The sequence below is a fragment of the Lingula anatina genome, chromosome 1 (genome assembly GCF_051362555.1).
Source record: "Lingula anatina isolate TDL-2025a chromosome 1, LinAna3.0, whole genome shotgun sequence".
NCBI classification, from domain to species: domain Eukaryota; kingdom Metazoa; phylum Brachiopoda; class Lingulata; order Lingulida; family Lingulidae; genus Lingula; species Lingula anatina.
The window spans coordinates 14,365,192-14,387,951 of record NC_141767.1 but is presented as its reverse complement, the minus strand read 5'-3'; the positions used below and the strand labels follow the sequence as shown (position 1 = coordinate 14,387,951).

At 33.2% G+C, this 22,760-nt stretch overlaps 1 protein-coding gene across 3 annotated transcripts; it reads left to right on the top strand.

Moving 5' to 3' along the window:
- The first annotated feature begins 33 nt into the window (after positions 1 to 33).
- Positions 34 to 21,550, top strand: LOC106163672 (WD repeat-containing protein 3). 3 transcript variants are annotated; one of them, XM_087016281.1, is made up of 26 exons: positions 34 to 146; positions 6,346 to 6,520; positions 6,795 to 7,004; positions 7,423 to 7,541; positions 8,343 to 8,421; positions 8,829 to 8,924; positions 9,266 to 9,355; positions 9,552 to 9,653; positions 9,925 to 10,022; positions 10,313 to 10,448; positions 10,699 to 10,889; positions 11,185 to 11,278; positions 11,456 to 11,557; positions 11,673 to 11,758; positions 12,035 to 12,103; positions 16,945 to 17,017; positions 17,225 to 17,382; positions 17,691 to 17,802; positions 18,188 to 18,322; positions 18,737 to 18,787; positions 19,026 to 19,091; positions 19,229 to 19,321; positions 19,481 to 19,575; positions 19,903 to 20,031; positions 20,198 to 20,291; positions 20,874 to 21,550. In XM_087016281.1, the coding sequence occupies exons 2-26, from the start codon at positions 6,350 to 6,352 to the stop codon at positions 21,024 to 21,026; spliced, it is 2,802 nt and encodes a 933-aa protein (XP_086872407.1). In that variant the 5' UTR covers positions 34 to 146; positions 6,346 to 6,349; the 3' UTR covers positions 21,027 to 21,550. The 3 variants fall into 3 exon arrangements, with proteins under 3 accessions (XP_086872407.1, XP_086872414.1, XP_086872417.1); XM_087016288.1 differs by lacking the exon at positions 34 to 146 and adding an exon at positions 5,232 to 5,386; XM_087016291.1 differs by lacking the exon at positions 34 to 146 and adding an exon at positions 5,605 to 5,625.
- Positions 21,551 to 22,760: the final 1,210 nt, after the last annotated feature.

Genomic DNA, 22,760 nt, shown 5'->3' with positions numbered 1-22,760 from the left:
CAGGAAGGCAAATTTTCTTTTCCTTCCTTCGTGCGAAAAAGATTCTACGAAATAAAACGCCGGTGCGCATGCTATCTAGGTCAAGTTACTACAACACGTGCAAACAAGTGCAAATTAATCTGTTTTTCTATGATGGTCCATTGCAGGTAAGTGATCAATGGTTTGAAGAAAACACTTGTCATTTCGGCCAACTCTATCAGTTTTTTGATGCCTTTTGTTTTCATGATACCACTCGCTAAATTGAGAACTTCCCAAATCATTAAGGCATCGCCACTGCCACCGGCCACTGGTTGACGGTCCTACGAAAATACGAAAACCGCGAAAACCAGAAGTTGCTAGGCGAAAACCTCACTATAACTTGCCAATTCTCGATGTTCTCCACAAGTTGCTGTAATATTTGGATAACTTGGACCATATTACATACATCATGACCTTTGATAACGATGTTGTAATGAATTGAGTATGTAACAGCTGAGTTTTCTAGATCGGCAACTATTAGTGCGTGGGAGCCATGTTTGGTTTACAATTGGCATATATAAACAGCAGTGTCCCCTCAGGCAAGTATTGCCATCTCAGGCCAGTATTGCCCTCTCATGCCAGTAATGCTCTCTCTGGCATATGAATGTGGATAACAGCACAATATTTTCTGCTTACTTAACACATACATATAAGAAACTAACAAACATTTATCAAGTAACATTTACAACATTGTACCAACTTTAAGTTAATTAATGCTTTATTTGTAAATATGTTATTTGTGCATGAGAAAAATTCCTTCTAACTGTACATGAAGTTGTAAGAACTTTGTATTTGCATTAAACTTTATAAATGAAATATTGAATCATTAAATGTTTTTCATCATAGTTGTTTTTGTTTGTTCAAATCATGCTAAAATAAAGGCTCTCTATATACCAAATTCCATTTTACCAAAGCAGTTATCAATACATATTTAGTCAATTTGTGCACTGGCAATTTATTTTTTAAGAAAAGGGACTAAAGACTTATTCTGAGACAACCACAGTGTAGGGTGGAATACTGACCCGTGGACTTGCGTGCTTTTTATTTTTAATGCATGGATTGTATTATATTTTATATTAATAACAGTTTTATCAAAGAACTTGTAGGTTCATTTGACATTACACTCATTTGAGTCATTAGGATCTGGTTGTCATTAATGGTATGCTTCTGTGGCTCTGTGCCCTCAGGTAAGTGCTAAATCAATAATGATCAAGAAATGATCAAGACTTAACTAGTTACAGCTGCAGTCTTAGCTGTCACTAATTAAGTCCATCTAGCTGTCAGTGTCAACAAATTTAAGTTCACTGCTACTTATTTTCCATGAATTTTTGCAATTTCTTGGTGAATTTTTTACACATTTTGTCATTTTCAAACAGAGCTGAGAATTTGAATTAATGGGCCTGAAGCCATGTGATATTTGTTGCTGACTCTGCTGTCGAGAAAAATGTATTATTGCATCAGCATTGATATTTTCTATCTTGTACCTCATTATTATTTATTTATTTATTTATTTATTTATTTATTTATTTATTTATTTATTATTTTTTGTCTGAAAGTTATGCAGTTTAGGGTGGAATTTCAAATGGATGTATATATTTAATATTGTGTTAATTCGTTAAAAAAAGTCAGAGAGCAGTTACAATAAACAGTATTATTTAAAGTAGATAAATAAAAATTGATGGGGATTATGTTGTATATCACTTAATTTTTCAATTTTTCAATTTTCTGTTTCTTTCAAATGGATGTATATAGATTGTGTTAATTCATTAAAAAAAAAGGTCAGAGAGCACTTAAAATTAACAGAATCTAATTAATTGATTTTAATTAGAATCCAAGGGTGCATTTGTTTGTGAAAAGTATGCAATCATAATGACCATCAGTTAATTAAAGATCCCATTGTGTTGAATTTTCAGAATACACAGACTGTATGTTTTTTTCCTATAAGAATTCTACCCAACTGTGTGCTTGGCCTTCTGGCTGTTTTATGATATTAGAATATATGATGAATATGCATTTTTAGATGCATCTTTAACTTGATGAAATAAGTATTTATAACGTGTGTCTCAAAAAATGCTTTTCTGTTTGTTAGCTTGTTAACTTGTTAACTTGTTTGTGTGAAAGAAATCCCAGGTCTTCAAAAAATTTGAACCATTTTACACCAAATTTAATATATGCATTTCAGTCATTTCTTTTACACCTGCGGATAACAGTTAGCCATTGTCAACTTAACCCTCCTAACCACAATACTTATTGGACTGATCCAATCATAACATATAAACAATGACATGAATGCAGTAGGTAGTAAATCCCAATGGTAATCAGAAAGATACAAAAATTCTTTTAAGAAAATGCAATTTGTGCTGTGTATGCAGTCTGCATTTCGGACTAGCGAGTTCTGAGAATAAACACATCCAAATCGTTCAATGCATTTGTCTGAAGTTTTTTATTTTGGCCTTAGAACATGTTACATATGAATACGTATGGCTGCTCTGTAAAGCGCAACACAATCTATGACCTTAAATATGTAGATTCATAATTTGTCTAAGTATTGATTATAATTTTATCAGGGTTTTAACCCATTTATGATGGCTAAAGCATTTAGAACTAAAGCAACATTTGTTTTTGACCTAGAATAATGTCCCCTTTCAAAAGTAGTTCAAATCATATTGGAGCTATATGCTATTGCCAAAGCATAATTCTTATTTGGCCAGATATTTAAAGGAATAAAGTTTTAGAGGAGAATTAATACGGTAGAGAGCTGACAATTTTACAAATATAGGCCACATTCAGAATAGTGGACTAATGATCTGTTTCAAAAATGTTACCTTCCTTTCCCAATATATTATACACCATTGAGAAATGCATTGGTTGAGAACTTATAATACTTTTAAAGTACAAAGTGTACACAATAGTTTATTTATAATGGCAACTAGAAAAGCACTAAGAGACCGCAGACCTCCACTAAGAGCGCATTCTCAATGAAGTAAGCCAGGCTTTACAAAGCCAGTGACCTAAAAATGGCGGACGTACATGAAAGAAAAACCGCCTAATCTTTTAATAGTCTCTCCGCCTCCCCACACGTCGTCCCTGCGGGGTACAGTAATTAAATCGCGTCTCCGTTCGCCATGCGGAAGCTACCTGAGAAATATTAAGTGCGCATGCTCATCAGTTAAACTCGTGGTGAAGAAAGCATTGCGGCTGAGGGCGATCGAAGGAAAAAAGCTCTTCTGTTCTATTATCTTTGAAAACAGAGACGAAAAGGAATAATTTGGCCCGTAGAGCAGCAATGAATCGACTATCTACGGAGATAATATCACCAGAGATATTCACGGAAATATAAATGTTCGGAGCCGAGAATTAATTACTGTACCCCACAGGGACGACGTGTGGGGAGGCGTGTGAGAGGCGGAGAGACTATTAAAAGATTAGGCGGTTTTTCTTTCATGTACGTCCGCCATTTTTAGGTCACCGGCTTTGTAAAGCCTGGCTTACTTCGTTGAGAATGCGCTCTAAGGCAGCAGAGTGTCCATCCAATGCCATTTCACTCCTAAATTTTCATTCTATAATGATTTAGTTTTTTATTATTGACTGATTATTGATCCAGATCACTACCAAAAACTAATCACTTCTAAGTTAACCCATTTCTGACCTACCCTGAAAATGCCATTGAAATTTATCCATAACTTTTTAGTTATGGTGATGACAAACAAACAAACAAACAAACAGGGGTGAAAACATAGCCTCCTTGGCAGAGGTAATAATATTCTTTACAAGAAAACTAACACTTTTTATTTTATATTCCTTTTATTATACCAAGCAGAATGCAAGCCCAAGAAAAAGCAAGGCCCAAAACTGGCCCAAGTTTGGTATATTACATGCTTTAAATATATGGCAAATGAAATATACAAGCACACACTATTATTTACTATTGATCAACTTCCTGGCAAATAAGAACTGTCAACAGTCCCTTGATATTACAGCATGCCAATATTCAGCAAATAGTGGAAAATACCAAGGTGTTAACATGTTATGGACTATCTTCATATACATAACTTCATTTGCTTTTTGGCAATCTTCAACAAACAGGGTGCTACAAACTGATAAAAACTTACCATACAAAAAGTTGCAGTGTTAAAACACACACAGCATAGACACAGAAATGATGAAATAGATATGGAATTGAAAGATAAACATATCATATCAATTACGAAATTAGATGTGCACTGCCTAAAACTCTAGTCTAGGAGTAAACTATTTATTATGTCAATCACATAACATCATGCAGTTGTAATCTGTTATATCTCCTTTCAAGAGAAAATGCCTCCTGCAAATCAGAGTACCAGTACATGTGTTTAATGTGTGTTCCTTTTTCCTTTTTTTTCTCCATTATTGTGCATATAATATATATGCATGATTAACTGACTATTGACATTTTTTCAGAGTTAAAAGAGCTTATCTCTGTATACTGGCACATACACAGAACCCAAATGTAAAAACAATTAAACACATTGATTTGAAGGTAAAATGTGTATTAGACACCTTAGGATGCACATATGTACAATCTATAAATTAACTGATGCTTTAGAAATGGATTTGGTTTATTAAGTGAAAAACAATTAGTGTAACAAATGGCTGTGCATGAATATCTTTTCAAAAAGAGTAAGATAAAATGTGATTAAATAACAAAATCAGTGGCCATGGATCAAGTTCAGAGGAAAAAATGTTTTAATAAAAATAATTTAATTGTATTCACCATTATTATATATATTGAATATTATCAATTATGTTAATTAGAACCTACATTTTCATAATGCTTTATAAATTGCTCTATGCTGGTCACTTTATTAAACAATGCTTCTCATTTTATATTTAAGTAGGAGTGTAAATTCTATGCAGGTTCACAGCTCATACAATATAGACTCTACATGTATGGTGTATTAAAATTGGCACTTTTTACAAGCATTGATGTGTAGTTTTACTTCTGGTTGGAATGAAAAAAAAAGTCCTACTTTGTGCATATTTATTAATTCCTATTTATTAATAAACTTTGTATTACTAAGAATGCAGGTAATCTGTGTTATCCACTTCATATAGTACTTGAGAGAGTATTACTTGCCTGGAAAAGCATTACTAACCCGAGAGGGCAATACTGGCCTGATATGGCAATACTGGCCTGAGGGGACACTGCTGTTTATATATGCCAATTGTAAACCAAACATGGCTCCCACGCACTAATAGTTGCCGATCTAGAAAACTCAGCTGTTACATACTCAATTCATTACAACATCGTTATCAAAGGTCATGATGTATGTAATATGGTCCAAGTTATCCAAATATTACAGCAACTTGTGGAGAACATCGAGAATTGGTAAGTTATAATGAGGTTTTCGCCTAGCAACTTCTGGTTTTCGCGGTTTTCGCGGTTTTCGTATTTTCGTAGGACCCCTGGTTGATGTAAACGTTGCACTTTGTTAAGTTACCGAATTAGTGCTAGAAAACAACAAATCAAAATACTCTCCAAAAGAAAGAAAGTGCAGAGGTTCTGGGGTTTCACGGTGAATCGACACTCCAAATGAATCTTGTATACAGTTATGGCTTGAATTGAAAGTAATACTAACAATAACAAGAGATGACAATGAATATCTCTGAAACTGAAACTTACGAGCTGACCGATGTCAGATTCAGTATCAGTGGTATATACTAAGTTACCATTCTAATGCCACTGGAGGACTCAAAACACTCTCTCAATAACATAAAAATATTAATTAACTCTTTTGGTCTTATCATTCAATTGATTTTATCCACTCTCGCTTCAGATGTAAGAAGTGAGAGTGTTCCATATTCTTAGACAATTTGAGGAAATAGTGGTCACTGTATATTGTACAGTTACCTTTTAAATAATTGCCTTAGGAATCAATTAAATGTATACCAACCAAAATTGAAAATGTTCGATGACATATTCCACATATATTTTGCAAAGTTACATTTATCTTATCTTTCCTAATTCATACCTTACATGATAAACCCCTTGCACTATGAGTTCCTGATGTTGATATTTCCTTTTAAAATGTACAAGAAGACATGGAAGTCTAAGTTTTATATTAATAACACATTGAAGATGATAGTCCTATGTAATTTTAGCCATTTATTTGAGCCATTATTAGAGTCAGCCTGTAAACATTAATCAGAAATATGAAAGAAAAACCCTACATTAAATAATTTTTTTCTGATAAATATTTTTTAAACAGTGCTAACACATCATTTTTTCATGCTGCATTGAGAATACCACTGCCTCTAATTGATAAGCAGTATTTTGTATTCTTCAAGCTAAATGGGAGTCACTAAGCAATACCTGCGGTATGCACCAAGTGCAGTATTTGGTGTTATTGGAAGTCACAAGTCCAATGTGGTGTTCTTGGAAATACATGGCAACAAAGGCAAGTTTTGTGCTGTTGGCGCATGTGAAAATGTTATCATTTGGGATATGCGGAAAGGAGAGAAGGTAAGAATGTCGTAAGTGTATTGAAATCAAACACTGATAAGAACAGTGTACATGTATGTTACCAACAGTTTTTTGAAGTGGATTTTGAAAAAATATATAAATACATTTTTTGTGAACTTTCTTTAAAACTGTACCTTGCATTAAGTTCCATAATGTCTTTTTTTTTTCATTTGAAAAAGATTGTCTACAATATTATTCCATTTAATTTAGTCAAATGTACTATATTACTCTGAAATGATAGATGATTATAAGGCGAAACATGTTAATGTTTTAGCACCTAGAATTAAAAGGAGAAAAACATGAAGTCACAGTAATTGCCAAAAGCCCAAGTCAGCGCCATGTAGCTGTAGGTTACCATGATGGCACTGTTCGCATCTTTGACGTTTTGACTGGAGAATGCACTGTCAAATTTAGTGGTCATAAATCTGCTGTGTCTGCTCTCAACTATGACAAAACTGGGGTGCGACTGGCATCTGGAGCAAAGGTACTTGTATGGCTATTTGAATTAAAAAGGTCTAGTTCAAGTTGGAATTGAATGAAGTATGGAATCAACAGTCATATCAACTGAAATTTGACCACTTTTAATGCTTCTAAACAGTTGACTGCATGTGTTTGTGGTGTTTGGGTTAAATCAGCAGTTTATATCTATATGTATTTTAACAAACATGTTTTTAGCTGGAAATGATCAAAACTTAAAATAAATGTTAGTTTTATTTCTTAGAATACTGAAACAGTTTTTCTGCCTGTCATAACCTGTGAGACATGACATCTTACTTTTTCATCTCCATTAGACAAAAGACAAGAAATCTATTTCTTCTTAAATTTATTTAATATATAATGAAACTGAGACATAATAACTAGTTAAAAGCAGATTAGTTGAAATTTGAAATAATTTCTTACAGGATACTGATATCATAGTGTGGGATATAGTCAATGAAAGTGGTCTGTACAGATTAAAAGGACACAAAGGAATGGTGACCCAGGTCAGATTTTTTAATAACAGGAATTTATTGATTTCAAGGTAAGTTTTACAGTTTTACCTGTTACGAAAAACATGTTTTCGTTATGTAATTTCTTTTGAAAAATAAAGAGTGCCATCATTGTACTTTTTAATAGGATCACATTGATTTTTCACTTGATATTCACAAATGTGTCAGTGGCTAATTCATGACACTTTTTCTTACACTGGAGAAAAGTGCACATAATTAATCTGCTGCCCCGATAGACTGTACCATTCATGTATTCTTAGATGTTTTTCTCACATCAATTTTGAATCTGTTTGTTGTGTTTGGATATTAAACTTAAGGCAGACAAAATTAATAAGTTGGTTAACTTAACGGATGGTGACTGTAAACAGGGTCTGCAAACAAAATTTGTATTTGTTTTTTTTAAAATAAAGATATGATGTGTAATGTGCTAAATAATTCTAATTCACAGTGAGGGTAATTTTTGAGCAAGACAATAAAAAACAACAGCATCAAGATTTTTTGTGTGTGTTCAACTGTTGGGTGGGTGGGTGGGGTTGCTGTTGTTAAATTTCCCCTCTGACCAAACCAATGCCTTATGCATTTCTTCTTTTGATAAAAAAGCAAATAAATCTAATTTCATCAAAATTAAGTCCAGTTGTATTCTTTAGCCAACTTATTAATTGTCTTTTAAGTCGATACAAAATATTTGGTAGCAAAACATGTCACACTGTAATGTTCCTGCACAAAGCTTTCCACCAAATTGAAAGCTCTAGTACTTACTCCTTTTGAATTGTTTTCTAAGTTTGGTTACATGTTTGATATGTACTAAATTGAAATTACTCCACTGTGGCTAGCTCCAAGGACACTTTTGTAAAATTTTGGGACCTGGACACTCAGCACTGCTTCAAGACACTAGTAGGACACAGGACTGAGGTGAGGCACTGTGGATATTGAAGTAAAGATAGATAAAGAGAAAGTTGAATATGTAGGTAAAAAGCACTGAAGAATTCTGGTATATTCTTATTCTTGTACTTTAATATTTGCAGGACATTGCATAGATTTACAAAATAATTTTTTGCACAGGTACATTTTAGATATTTAGAATCATTTTGCCCCAAAAATCATTCCGTTGCATGTACAGTTGTATGTGTGTGTGTGTTTTTAGAAGAATTATATTCTGTATTGGACACTTTTATCTGTTCATATATACCTATTACCTATTTTCTGTAGACCAGATAAAGGCATTTGCCTGTAATTTATGAATTGCAAGTTCAAATATTCAAATATTATGAAGTATATATTTATCTTAATTCTGTTTTATGTGAATGTTTTTTAATCAGGTTTGGGATCTTGTCTTGTTTCACGATGAACATCGTCTTATCACTGGGTCAGCTGACAGTGAGCTCAGAGTCTGGAAGATGCTATATCTTGATGAGGTGAGGGGATGTGGGTCTTGATTTATGGTGCATTTTTAACTTAACCAGTGTGTACTGGGGAACTGAAAAGACTCTTGTCAATAAAATCCTTTGTATTTGAATTTTGATAATATATTGTTCAAACAACAGCTAAAACTCAGAGTTATAGCTTAATGACTCTGGATTTCAGCTTTTGTTAGAATAACCTATTATAAATAAATAAATTATAACACAGCTGTTGAAATTTGTTTCCCTTACATTTGACAGTCATGAAAATTAAACAATCTTATAATACTCCATTATTAGTTTTTTGTATTGAATGCATTGGTGCTGGTTGAAAACTTATGTATGTTTGTAAATAGGAGTCAGAAGGTCCCAATCCAGCAAAGAAAGCCAAACAGACAGAAAATGAAGAAGAAGAAGAAGAAGAAGATGCTGAGGAGGAGGAAGAGGTGACCCTGTAGTTTAGAAAGTTCCTATTTTCTCAGGAGCCAACTCCTGTTCTAAATCTTGACCACTCTTCATAAGGGCATTCCTTTGAACTCCTTGAACACATTTATTTCTTTAGTCAGTTGTTTTAGTTAATTCATGATGATACTGAATATATTACAAATAAAAGGTACTGATGTGTCATAATATTTCCTGTAGATGATACTGGCCTGTCATAAGCTTGGCTCTCTGATGCGTCAAGGAAGAGATAGAGTGGTATCCATTGTGTCTGACCCATCAGGAAGGATATTAGGTTGTCATGTGAGTAAACCCTGTACAGTACATGCATTATTTTGCTGTGCACAGAAGTGTTTTTAAAAGAGTGCTTGTATATTATGGCAATTCTTTTTTCTGCTAAGTGCCATAATAGAAATATTTTTTCTGCAGCAGTGGTACTATATGGACAATGGAAATATTGAATATAAACCTGTAGCGTGAGGTCAAATGGGATGAAAAATAACATAAAATGATATAAATTTCCTGCTTCGCTGTAGTGCTGCATTATAGTTATAGTACTAGTGTTTCATTACAGGGTAACGAAAACACATTAGAAGTTTTTAAGCTAGTCTCTGAAGAGGAAATAGAAAAGCATTTGCACAAAAAACAGAAGAGAGCAAGAAAAAGAGCTAGGTGAGCGAAAGAATACCTAATTTTGCAATTCTGCAAAGCTGAAATGTAAATTGTAATGACTAATAATGAAATACTGTAGAATGATGTACTGTAGTGTATGTAGATTTCTGGTTTACCTACATGCAAGTGTCTGTCATTTTAGCAACAATATACTGGGGTCATTTATTTGTTTTATTTTATTAAAAGTAATGTGATGAGATATTTTATATTACTTATCAGTTATATTTATGTGCTTTTGCAACTTTTTATAGAGGATGGTTGTTTATTTTAAACAATTTAAACTTTTTCAGGGAGACTGGACAAGAAGGCTTGAGTGAGAATGTTACCCAGACAGTTGAAGATGAAATACAAAGACTGAGTCTGACAAAGCTGTCGAGCAAAATCAGGTCCTTTGACTGCATTGTTGACAGTGCAGAAGTAGCAAAGGTGAACATCTTCACTATATATGTAGTGGAAAAATATTGATGGGACAGCAAGCTAGCCCACCTGAGGTGTTAACCTAAGTCATTCAGCAATCAAGTTGTAAACATGATCTGTTGTTGTCTTTCAGTGCATTAGATAATGCAATTACTCTATTTCCTACTTTTATGTTTGGATCAAACTGGGTGCGAGACAGTTTCAGAATGAGTAATGATTTAACGTGGAATAATAACACAACTGGAAAATTTTTTTTCAGATTGTCTGTCATTTAAGCAACAATACCCTAGAGCTTCAAAGTTTAAACATAAAAGAGAAAAAGCCTGTAGCAGAGTGTGTGACCAAACTTAGTTCGGCTGGACATCGGTCAGATGTGCGTAGTGTCTGTTTTAGCTCAGATAACACAGCTGTCCTGTCCACTAGTGGGGAGACCATGAAGGTGTGGAACAGGTAGGCCAGAGTTTAGGCTTATGTATGCTGGGTTTCTCTGCCTCTGTCTTTTACAAGATATGTTAATGGAAACTGGCCATTTGTATACATTATGAGGGATGCTAATGATAGCCCTACAGTACTGGTATTTGCTGAAGAGAAAAAGTGGAGAAGACTCTACTTTGTTTGATAACAAAAGTTTACTGCGTTAGTTATTTGAAGTGAAACTATAAGTTAGATACCGGTATATGTATATGTATTGCATACATTTTATTGATTGGTCTGATTGATTTGTTGCTTTAAATTCATATTTCAGGACCACACAGCAGTGCATCAGAACAATTGACTGTGAGTACGGTCTGTGTTCAATGTTTGCTCCTGGAGACAGACACGCCATCATTGGAAGTAAAGTGAGTTGATACAGCTTGAAATCTTAAAATCAGTTGTGAGAAGTGTTTATCATATTCCTGTTAATTATTATCAAATAATTGATTGTGTAGATTTGAACATTTAGGAGATGCTGCATAATCATGTTGTGTTTTGTTTCAATTGATTTCAGTAAGATTATGTTTGACGTATTGTTCCAGAGTGGAAAACTTCAGATATTTGACATAGCTTCGGGATCTTTGCTGGAAAATGTTGAAGCTCACTCGGGTGCCGTATGGTCTGTATGTATGGCACCAGACAAGGTGAGCTCATTTCATATCATTTGGTCATTTCATTCTAATTACAAAATTATAAACTTACACCGTTTTTAATGACACATTGTTTGTTTTTGTTTAATATTTTTACATTTTGTTCTAGAGAGGCATAATCTCTGGTAGCGCTGACAAAGAAGTCAAGTTCTGGGACTTTGAACTCGTAACTGATGAGAAATACTCTAAGACGAGGTGAGTCTAAACATTAAAGTGACAATGTGTGTTCATTTTTTCTTATTTTTTATAACATAAACAGAGAAAAGTATACTGATATCAGTGTCTGTGTATTTCGTTATTTCTTTTCTATAAACTTTGATAGCTTTCATCAACTTTTCTGTCTGCACAAACAAAAACCTACCTACCTATTGCTACTTTCTAGTCACTCACTCCTTTGAAAAGAATGAAAGTTAAGGTATAATTTTGATCAGGTGACAATTTTTTGAAACACCCAACTATTTTTATCCACAGCAAGAGGTTAACCTTAGTCCACACAAGAACTCTGAAGATGTCTGAGGAAGTCCTGTGTGTGAAATACAGGTATTTAAGTCAATGTAAATAAAATTTGTAAATTATGAATTTGGCTTTTTATGTACAGACACAGATGTGTCTGTACATATAGCCATCATCTGCGTCTGTCGTCGCCGTCGTCGCTGTCGTCGCCGTCGTCGCCGTCGCCGTGCACTTTTACCGATAACACGATAAGTGGAAAACCATTTTACCTTTTGATTTGAAACTTGCAGAACTGATGAATATTCATAATACGCAGGTCAAGTTCGAAAATCAGCATGATCGGGTCACTCTGAGGGAATTTATGCTGTTTTTTCACTTTTTCAGCATATATGCAGCACCGATAACACGATAAGTGGAAAACCATTTTACCTTTTGACTTGAAACTTACAGAACTGATGAATATTCATAATACGCAGGTCAAGTTCGAAAATCAGCATGATCGGGTCACTTTTAGGGAATTTATGCTGTTTTTTCACTTTTTTCAGCATATATGCAGCACCGATAACACGATAAGTGGAAAACCATTTTACCTTTTGACTTGAAACTTACAGAACTGATGAATATTCATAATACGCAGGTCAAGTTCGAAAATCAGCATGATTGGGCTATTTTGAGGGAATTTATGCTGTTTTTTCACTATTTTCAATATAAATGCAACACTGATAACACAATATAAGAAAAACGGATTGGCCAATTGTAATTATACTCACAGGAGTGGTCAATCTTACTAAAACGCAGGTTGAGTTCGAAAATCAGCATAATCGGGCCATTATTTTAGAAGTTATACTGTTTTTTTCACATTTCCTCAGATTCAATTCTTAAGCATGTTAACAGTCTCATTATTTAACTAATAAGATGCCTAAAAGTGTTTGTTTGATATTTCCTGCATCTTTACAACATTGTTAGTTGATTATGTAAAAAACATGGTAAACTTGTTATCATGTATTGTGTAATAAAGTGTCAAAAATGGAAATAAACTCATATCATTGCAGTTTGTCAGATTCAATCATCCACTATGTTCAGAATCTCAGAATGGAGGAAATTGGACATTTAACACTGTTCTATTGATACTTTTCCCATTTCATCAATTTTTTTAGTTGGTCATATAAAAATGGCAGTAAAATGTTTATTTTGTTTTATGTTAAAAAAGTGTTAAAAATGGAAATAAACCCATTTCAGAACAGTGCTGTCTTGTTCAGCATATATGCAACACCGTAAACACGATAAGTGAAAAACTGTATTACATTTTGGCTTGAAACTTACAATACTGATGAATATTCATAATACGCCGGTTAAGTACGAAAATCAGCATGATCGGGTAATTTTTAGGGAAGTTATGCTTTTTTTCACTTTTTTCAGCATATATGCAACACCGTAAACACGATAAGTGAAAAACTGTTTTACATTTTGGTTTGAAACTTACAGAACTGATGAATATTCATAATTCGCCGGTCAAGTTCGAAAATCAGCATGATCGGGTAATTTTTAGGGAAGTTATGCTTTTTTTTTCACTTTTGTCAGCATATATGCAACACCGTAAACACAATATAAGAAAAACAGATTGGCCAATTGTCATTGTACTCACAGGAGTGGTCAATCTTGCTAAAATGCAGGTTGAGTTCAAAAATCAGTATAATCGGGCCATTATTTTAGGAGTTATGCTGTTTTTTCACAATTCCACAGATTCAATTCTTAGGCATGTTAACAGTCTCATAATTGAACTAATAAGAAATGTAAAAGTGTTTGTTTGATATTTCCTGCATCTTTACAACATTTTTAGCTGGTTATGTAAAAATGATGGTAAACTTGTTATCGTGTATTGTGTAATAAAGTGTCAAAAATGGAAATAATCTCATATCATTGCAGTTTGTCAGATGCATTCATCCACTATGTTCAGAATCTCAGAATGGAGGAAGTTGGACATTTAACACTGTTCTATTGATACTTTTCCCATCTCATCAATTTTCTTCATTGGTCATATAAAAATGGCAGTAAACTGTTTATTTTGTTTTATGTTAAAATAGTGTTAAAAATGGAAATAAACCCATTTCAGAACAGTGCTGTCTTGTTTACATTTTGGCATTTTCAATATGTGACTTAAAAGTTCCATGGGCCTGAAGACTTTTGCTAGTCACATTTTCTGAATAACCATGATACTAATATTTTATAATTAAAAATTGATGGTCATTATGCTGCAAAACATTATGTAATGTTGCATCAAAATTTGAAGAAACCCCTATTTTGGGCACTGCTCCCATGATGACCATTTAAGGAAAATCATGTCAATTACTGTTCTCAAACTTACAGGAAAGAAACGTGGGTCTAAAATACAGCTTCAGTAGACAATGCAGTCTGTTTGGTAAATTTTTCTGGCAATTAAACAGTTTTTTGTGAAAATTTAATTTTTTACTTATTGGCATTTCCAAGGTGTGACTTAGAACCTCCACGGGCTTGAAGACCCATGCTAGTCACATTTTCTTAAAATCCATGACAGGTATAATTTATTATGAAAAATGGATGGTCATTATGCTGTAAAACACTATGTAATATTGCATCAAAATTTGAAGAAACCCCTATTTTGGGCACTGCTCCCATGATGACCATTTAAGGAAAGTCATGTCACTTACTGTTCTCAAACTTACAGGAAAGAAACATGGGACTAAAATACAGCTTCAGTAGGCAATGCAGTCTGTTTGGTAAATTTTTCTGGTAGTTAAGCAGTTTTTTTGTGAAAATGTAATTTTTCACATATTGGCATTTTCAATGTATGACTTAGAACCTCCACGGGCTTGAAGACCCATGCTAGTCACATTTTCTGAAAATTCATGACACTTATATTTTATTATTAAAAATCAATGGTCATTAAGCATTATGTAATGTTGCATCAAAATAGAAGAAAACACAATTTTGGGTGCTGCTGCCTTGATGACCATTATGGGAAAACTGTGTTACTTATGACTGTCAAACTTTCAAAAAAGAAACACAGGACTAAAATGCAGCCTGAGTTGGAAAAGCAGTCTAATTGGCTTCTTTTTCTGGAAGCTATACATTTTAGTGTAATATTCATTATCTTTTTGGCATATTCATTGTGGGACTCAGAGCTCCCATGGACATGAAGCCGAATGGTAATCATATTTTCTACATGTCCATCCTATGTATAGTCAATAAACAAAAATTGGTGATAATTATTCTCTAATTTATTATGTATGGTTACATCAAAATTGACAACAATCTTTTTGCACTGCTACTGCAAACATTATGAAAAGAAAACTGTGCTACTTATTATCATTTTTAACTTACAAGTACGATTTTTAGGATTGGCCTTCAGCTCATATGAGAAAACCAGCTCTATTGGATTATCATTTTTATTGAATTTATGCATTTTTTGTGAAATTTTCATTTTTCTCATTCTGGCACTTTCTAAGTATAAACTTGAACTCCGATGGGCCTGAAGCCTTATGCTTTTAATTTCGTCTGTGTTACCTGTTGTGCATAAGTTGATGTTGACTGTGCAGTTAAACATAATGTATTATTGCATCAGGATTGGTAGTCTCCTATTTTGGGCATTATGGTTTTGTGCTTTTCTTAAAGTGTGACTTATGGGCCGAAAGACCTTTGAGTGGGTCAGTCTGTAAATTACCCTTGGGTATCACTAGATTAATTTCAGAGTTATAAAGTCATTTGCCTTAATAGGCCATTAAATGAGATTACATAAAGCACACTTGTTGATATTTCCCTGTAAACTCCCAAAGGTAAAGCTCTCTGCTAGATTAATAATAAGGAAGCAGTGATAATTATGCAGGTAAATTTTGTTTAATATTGCAAATAAGTTTTAAATAATATATATATATATATATATATATATATATATATATATATATATATATATATATATATATATATATATATATATCAAACTGGAAGATTAAAAGTTTGAATAGCATCTTCATTGGAATTATATTTACCTCAAGCTCTGCCAAGGAGGTCATATTTTCACCCCCGTTTGTCTGTCATCCACATAACACAAAAAGTTATGGACTGATTTTGCAGAAATTTTCAGGAACTGTCTGAAGTGGGCCAAAGAGGACAATGATTAATTTTTGGTGGTGGTCTGGAACAATAATCAATCAATTATCAATAATAATCAACAAGTGCTGCCTTGGCAGAGGTCTGCACTCTCAAAGTGCTTTTCTAGCTTTGTTATGTTTTCCTTTATAATTTTTTCTCAAACACTTGCATTTGTGACTTTTAACTCTCATCTGCCTGGGGCTCTGCACATTTTCTGTATTTCCACATAAGCAGTTGTATTGTTTTTTATGTCTTTAAACATTATGTAATATTATTTTATGCACTGTCATCATTTTTCAAATATTGAGAGTTTCATAGTGTGAATTTGAACTCTCATGGTCCTGAAACTGTAATTTTATTGAAGGGGTGGACCATCTTCTGGGTCTTCCTGAAGACAGTCAGGTTATTAAGTTTATATTGACTGGTATCTATTTTTTTCTGTTGGAAGACCATCAAAATGGAGGATGGATCAACATAGATACTTTGTAATACTGTCAGAAAATATCTCTGGGTCTGTGCTGTTATTGACCATGTTACCTGTTGTGCAAGATTAAAATTCAGTGTTGACTGACAGTGCTATTATAAGCATTATTTATTATTGCATCAAAATTGACAAAATGACCTATTTTGCATCTTTATTTTCTGTTTTTTGTCTGTACATTTGACAGCTTTGCTGCCTTGTTTTGATAGAGCTTTACTTGCTGCTTTTGATATTTATGTTTTACATTCAATTGTACCTTTTGGGCAATGTTGAAGTAACACTCTTTAAAATAAAAAATGATTTTCTTTTCCTTTCCCAGTCCTGATCAAAGGCTTGTTGCAGTCTCCCTTCTAGACAGTACAGTAAAAGTATTTTTTGCTGATACACTGAAGGTAAAAGTTGCTAGATATTTTGATTGTATACAAAAGCAAAAACTAATGAACTTCATAAACAATGTCTATCATTCTCTTTTCAAAAACTAGGAACTTTAATAACTCTAGAATTTCTAATATACATACAATCTGCTGCCAGGATGACCTGAAATGCAATAGAACTTAAATGATGTACAGCAGAAATTATACTACAATTTTTGTTTTCAGTTCTTCTTGTCCCTGTATGGTCATAAGCTGCCAGTAACTTGCATGGACATCTCCTCGGACAGTTCACTGCTGGTGACGGGGTCGGCTGACAGGAATGTCAAACTTTGGGGACTGGATTTTGGGGATTGTCACAAGTCTATATTCGCCCATGATGACAGGTGCTTTCTTTATTTTTTCAAAACAGAGTATCTTTTTATCAAATTCTTATTCCTGAAAACTTACAATTGAAATCCAGTGTTTATTATTTGTTAAACTAATAAGTGTCCTTTTTTACCAAAAAATGGATCTATTTTCTCAACTTTTTGTACACGGTAGCTTTTGTTGATAACAGATTTACAGTACAGACTTCCTGTTAGTAAGATTCAGTTAAGAGACAAAAGTGAAGTTCATTTGGCTTCAATCCATTAGATGGTGGGTAGCCATTTAGTTTCGGGTCATTTCTGACATTGGTTTTGTATATTTCCAGCATCATGTGTGTTCAGTTTGTCACCAAAACCCATATGTTCTTCACAGGAGGCAAAGATAAAAAACTGAAAGAATGGGATGGTGACAATTTTGAGCATATTCAGACTCTCGAGGTAGGGAAACAAAGTTAGAGCAATGTTCTTTTGATAAATATACTTGACGTTGCATTACAAATGTCATTTTTGTGTGTGAAAAATAAGAATATCACAATAAATTCTGTAATTATTTAGAATTTTCAAATACCTCACATATTTTTATATCTTTTCAAGTTTATAATTTTCAGTCACTCCTAGATAGGCGCAAACCCTACTAACTTCAAAGTTTCCAATCAGCAAGTATAACCTACAAAACATTGTTATACGGAAAGCTATTCATTTTGCTGGAAAGTTCTTCATTTGGAATAAAGAGAGTAATCATTAATACATGCACATGTTTATACACCTATATTATATGCAGACAAACGCTTACATTTACTCCTAACACATCATGTCATTCCAGGGACACCATGCAGAGATCTGGTGCCTTGCAGTGAGTCCCAATGGCAAACATGTGGTGACGGGGGCACATGACAAGTCTCTACGCATCTGGGAAAAGACTGATGAGCCTCTTGTATTGGAAGAGGAAAAAGAAATGGTGAATGTTAACGTGTATATTTCGATTCATTCAGTAGTTGTTTGAATCAAATTAAGAATGAAAATGCAATAAGGCCACTTTCTTGATGAATTTTGTGGGATAAAAGTGATGTGTTTGATGTCAAACCAGCTACATTGCATAAAGTATTGAGATTATATGAGATTAATTTTCATTTCTTATTTGATTGAAGTGGAAAATGAATATTTGATTGAAGTGGAAAATGAATATTTGATTTCTTGCTACACCACAAAAGAAATACATGATTGAAATTGAGTTCTGTTGTTGCAGTTGTTTTGAATCCTGTAATTTCAAATAATGTTATGTATTTGCTGAGTCTTGAAGGGCTTGAAAGGAACTTTTTATAATTGAAATAACTTTTCTGTTAATGATTCATAAATGATTTTTTTTTTGCAGGAACGTGAAAAGGAGTACGAGGAAGCCATTGCTGATGGTGAAGAACCTGTTGTAAGTAACTTGCCTTTTGTTGAACCTTCAATGTGATGTGTCTATATTTTTCATTGCAAATCTCTTACTTTTTGATCACATATGATCTGATGAATTTTACCAAAAAAAAAGTTAAGCTGTGAAAAAAATCACAAATTTTGCCCTGTATAGTGAACTTTAAAATGTCTTAATTTCCATTATAAAATCATAACTAAAGAATATTTATAACTGATTTTGAATTTTTGATTTTATATTTCAGGTCCCAGGTGAAGCAGACAGTGAAGTAGGAATGGCAGGCAAAAAGACTGTAGAAACAGTGAAATCAGTAAGTAGTGTTGATTACACAAAGCCTCTCTTTTTACTGTGATAAAATGTTTTGAAGTTCGGTAAAGCTTACCTATAATTTAGTGTTAAATGTGAATATGTTTCTCATCTTTTTATTGTAAAGTTTTGTTAATGCAGGCAGAAAAGTTGATGGAGGCTGTTGAAGTTTATAGAGAAGAAACAGCAAAGTACACAGACCATGAAGCTGAGTGCAAGAGGACAGGAAAAGAGGTTTGTGTCAAAATTTGGAAAACATGATTGAACGATGTTGATATTGACCTCAAAATTATAAAGCTTACGGAAAAAATTGATAAATTCCATTAAATTTTATGGTCATTTCTGAATGATACAATAATATGTTATTCTTAATTTTTTATATATTTGATTCAGCTTCCCCCTCCACAACTTCACCCACTATTTCAAGCTTATGGTGTGTCCACTCCTGCCAAATATGTACTGGAAATTATAAGGAGAATAAAATCTAGGTAACAGAATGTCCAGCCATAAAGCAGGTCACTGATACTGCCAAAATTTAAATGTTTAACCATAACAAATGAGCTCTGATCAGCATTCATGGTTACAAATAATTGATGCTGTGCAGTTGTATAAATCCTCTGTTAAGGAGACACTTAATGTATTTGTATTTATGTTATGTATTTGTGTATTTGTATTTATGTTATGTATATGTGTTTGTATTTATACTATGTTTGAAACAAATATCACATAGATTATGAGATTTTAAAAAAGTTTAAGATACCAAATGAATCCACATTTGCATCATTTTAATATTATATGTTCTTATATGCTCTTAGTGAGTTGGAAGAATCCTTGCTGGTGCTACCATTCTCATATATACCAGACTTACTAGGACTACTGAGCATGTTCATAGACAATGGATGGGAAGTGGAACTGACATGTAGATGCTTGCTCTTCTTACTTAGGTAGATACCGGTAATGTACACATCCCTTGATACACATAGTTTTTTGTTTGGAAAGTGTGTTAATGTATTCAGTATTTTATACAAAATTAAAATCAAACAAGAAGTTCCTGAATTTCATGATTTTATGAATTTTTTGAAAAATTATTTATTTCAACTTTCTTTTCAGAATCCACCATGGTCAGATCACTTCTAATCAGGTGATGGTGCCTGTTATTGAGAAACTAAAAACAAACACTTCCTCCAAAGTAGGAGAGCTTAAAGTAAGTGCATACACTGTTGATGTCAGCAAAGCAGCAATGACAAATATTTTGTGGTGTGTTTTTTATGAGAACATGTTTTCAGTATGTTCTGTATATTAAAGGGATAACAACTCTTTGTATGAGATCTATATTTCACAATAAATACATTGTAAACAACTTGTGGAAATATAATATCCGTACTCCATTTTACCACAAAAGTGGCAGTTATATAAATTATCTGAAATCTCTGCATGCCATTGGACTCCGTGACCTCCATAGATAGCTATACTCTGTAATAATTTCATAATAGATTATTACAAAAAAAAAAGACAAACTTTTTAGAAAAAAAAAAAAACAAAAAACAGGGACTAACTTTGAATGTAGAAATGGATTCATTAACCATCGGTAAGTATGGGAAAATTGCCGTTCCAAGAAAATTTTTGGCCAAAATGAACAGTTGTTATCCTTTTAATAAGTAAAAGTATAAATGTCACAGATTATTTCATAATATTTTGATTATATTTGATTTAATGTACAGAGAAATTGAGGATCACTTTCAAAAAGCGTGACAAAAATTTTCTAAAATCTTCTTTCATGTTGTAGGACATTTTTGGTTTCAACATGGCAGGACTTCAGTTTCTGAAACAGCAGATGGAACAGAAGGAGGAAGTCAATTTTTTTGCAGATGCAACGGACCGATTTAGTCAGAAGAAGAAAAAGCAAAAATCAAAAGCTATATTAGCATTTAAGACTTGAAGACTCTAAAACAGTGATGTTCATATAAATTAATTGCTGGAGAACTGATAAAAAAAGTGTGCAAACCAGTCTAACACTCCAAGAATTCTTAAAGCAGAACTTGGAGGAAAGGATCAGTGACCTGAAGACTGCTTTTATCAATAATGGTACAGAATGGATGTCAGAAAATAATGCTGATATAACTACTATATATATTTTTCCTTTTATATGGCCACCCAAAATGTATGATTTTTGGGTATGATATCTCAAACGTTTGTTGGTCTCATATTTTTACCTGAATCTAATATATAGCAATAATAGTGATTATTGTTAGATTATTGCAGAAGCAGAACAAAATATGTGGGCCCGACATTTAATTGCTAGAAAATATAATGACATTTGAGTGACAGGATTACTGGGAAAGTAAGTGTATTTGTACTAGTGGACTGATGTCCTCGATTCATACCTCTGAAACGATAAAAGTCCTCAAAGGATGACTCGGTATATTTCCTAGAACTAAATCTTTTTAATAAAATTGGAACAAACCATCTAGTTCAAGTGATCGATCACAACTATAAGATCAAGTATTTAGGAGTTCCTGACAGCTGGGTTGGGTTGAGCAATGATTTGTTAGTAAAAGAAAATGTTTTCTTTTTTTTCCTCAAGTAGATTTGGTGTGAAAACTCCAGATCCATGTAGGGTAATATAATCTTTATAAGCATGATCTGCATGGCCACTTCAGTTCTACAGCCTGAAGGAATGATGTATGCCCCTAAATTTATAAAAAAAAATTGACATGACCCTTAAAAAACTGCTAAACTTTCCTTTTAAGTTAATTGGAACACCAAATACAGTACATGTAGCAATACACATGGAACATGAAAACTCAACCTTGACGTACAGCAAATAAAATTCAATGATAAAAGGAAAAGCAATTAAAGTAAAGAACTGTACGGAGCTTTGTTAGTATCATATTAACTTTTTTTATTTTCATTTAAATTTTATTTTATGGAATTTCCACTGCGGTGAAAATTATTTCTACTGCGGTGGAAATGTAAGGTTCTCATGGGGCCGTAGCGATAGTCCGAAGGTTCAATAGTCCGAAGGTTCATTGGTCCGAATGTTCACTATAGAACCTTCGGACCAATGAACCCTTGATTAAAAAATCGATAAAAATGTTACCACTTTTCGGACCAATGAACCTTCAGACCAATGAACCTTCGGACTATCGAGACGCCCCCGTTCTCATTACTTATTCATCACCCGGGCCGAGATGGCCAGTAATTACCACCGCGGTGAAAATTATTTTCCACCGCGGTGTAAATTATTTTCCACCGCGGTGTAAATTATTTTCACCACGGTGAAAATTCCATAAAATAAAACTTAAATGAAAATAGAAAAAAAATTTAATATGATACTAACAATTAAAGCTCCGTAGAACTGTCAATCTATTTAAATACACAGTAGAAGAGAATCACAATTCATTTAGCTACACGTATATGTGCTTTTTGCCTTTGATGTATATGTTGAAAGAAAATGTAGTAGCCTAGTAGGCTTAAATCACTGGAATCTAAATGAGAATAAAATTATAAGGGCTGCTATATAGTGCTAATTATACAGTAAATAGTTGTTCTAAAACCAAAAGTGTATTTTACTCAATATCTTAATCATGGCTGTAAACGAGGGGCATAACCAATGGGAAAAAATAGCCCTAACTATAGGTCGTTCTTGTGATAGCAAATGCATATCCAATAA

What these genes read in the sequence shown, in the direction of transcription:
- LOC106163672 (XM_087016281.1), top strand. Translation starts at nt 6,350, where the DNA reads ATGGGAGTCACTAAGCAATACCTGCGGTATGCACCAAGTGCAGTATTT. An exon ending in CTGATGGTGAAGAACCTGTT is followed by an intron (nt 18,788 to 19,025) that starts GTAAGTAACTTG and finishes TTTATATTTCAG; the next exon opens with GTCCCAGGTGAAGCAGACAG. An exon ending in TGCTTGCTCTTCTTACTTAG is followed by an intron (nt 20,032 to 20,197) that starts GTAGATACCGGT and finishes CTTTCTTTTCAG; the next exon opens with AATCCACCATGGTCAGATCA.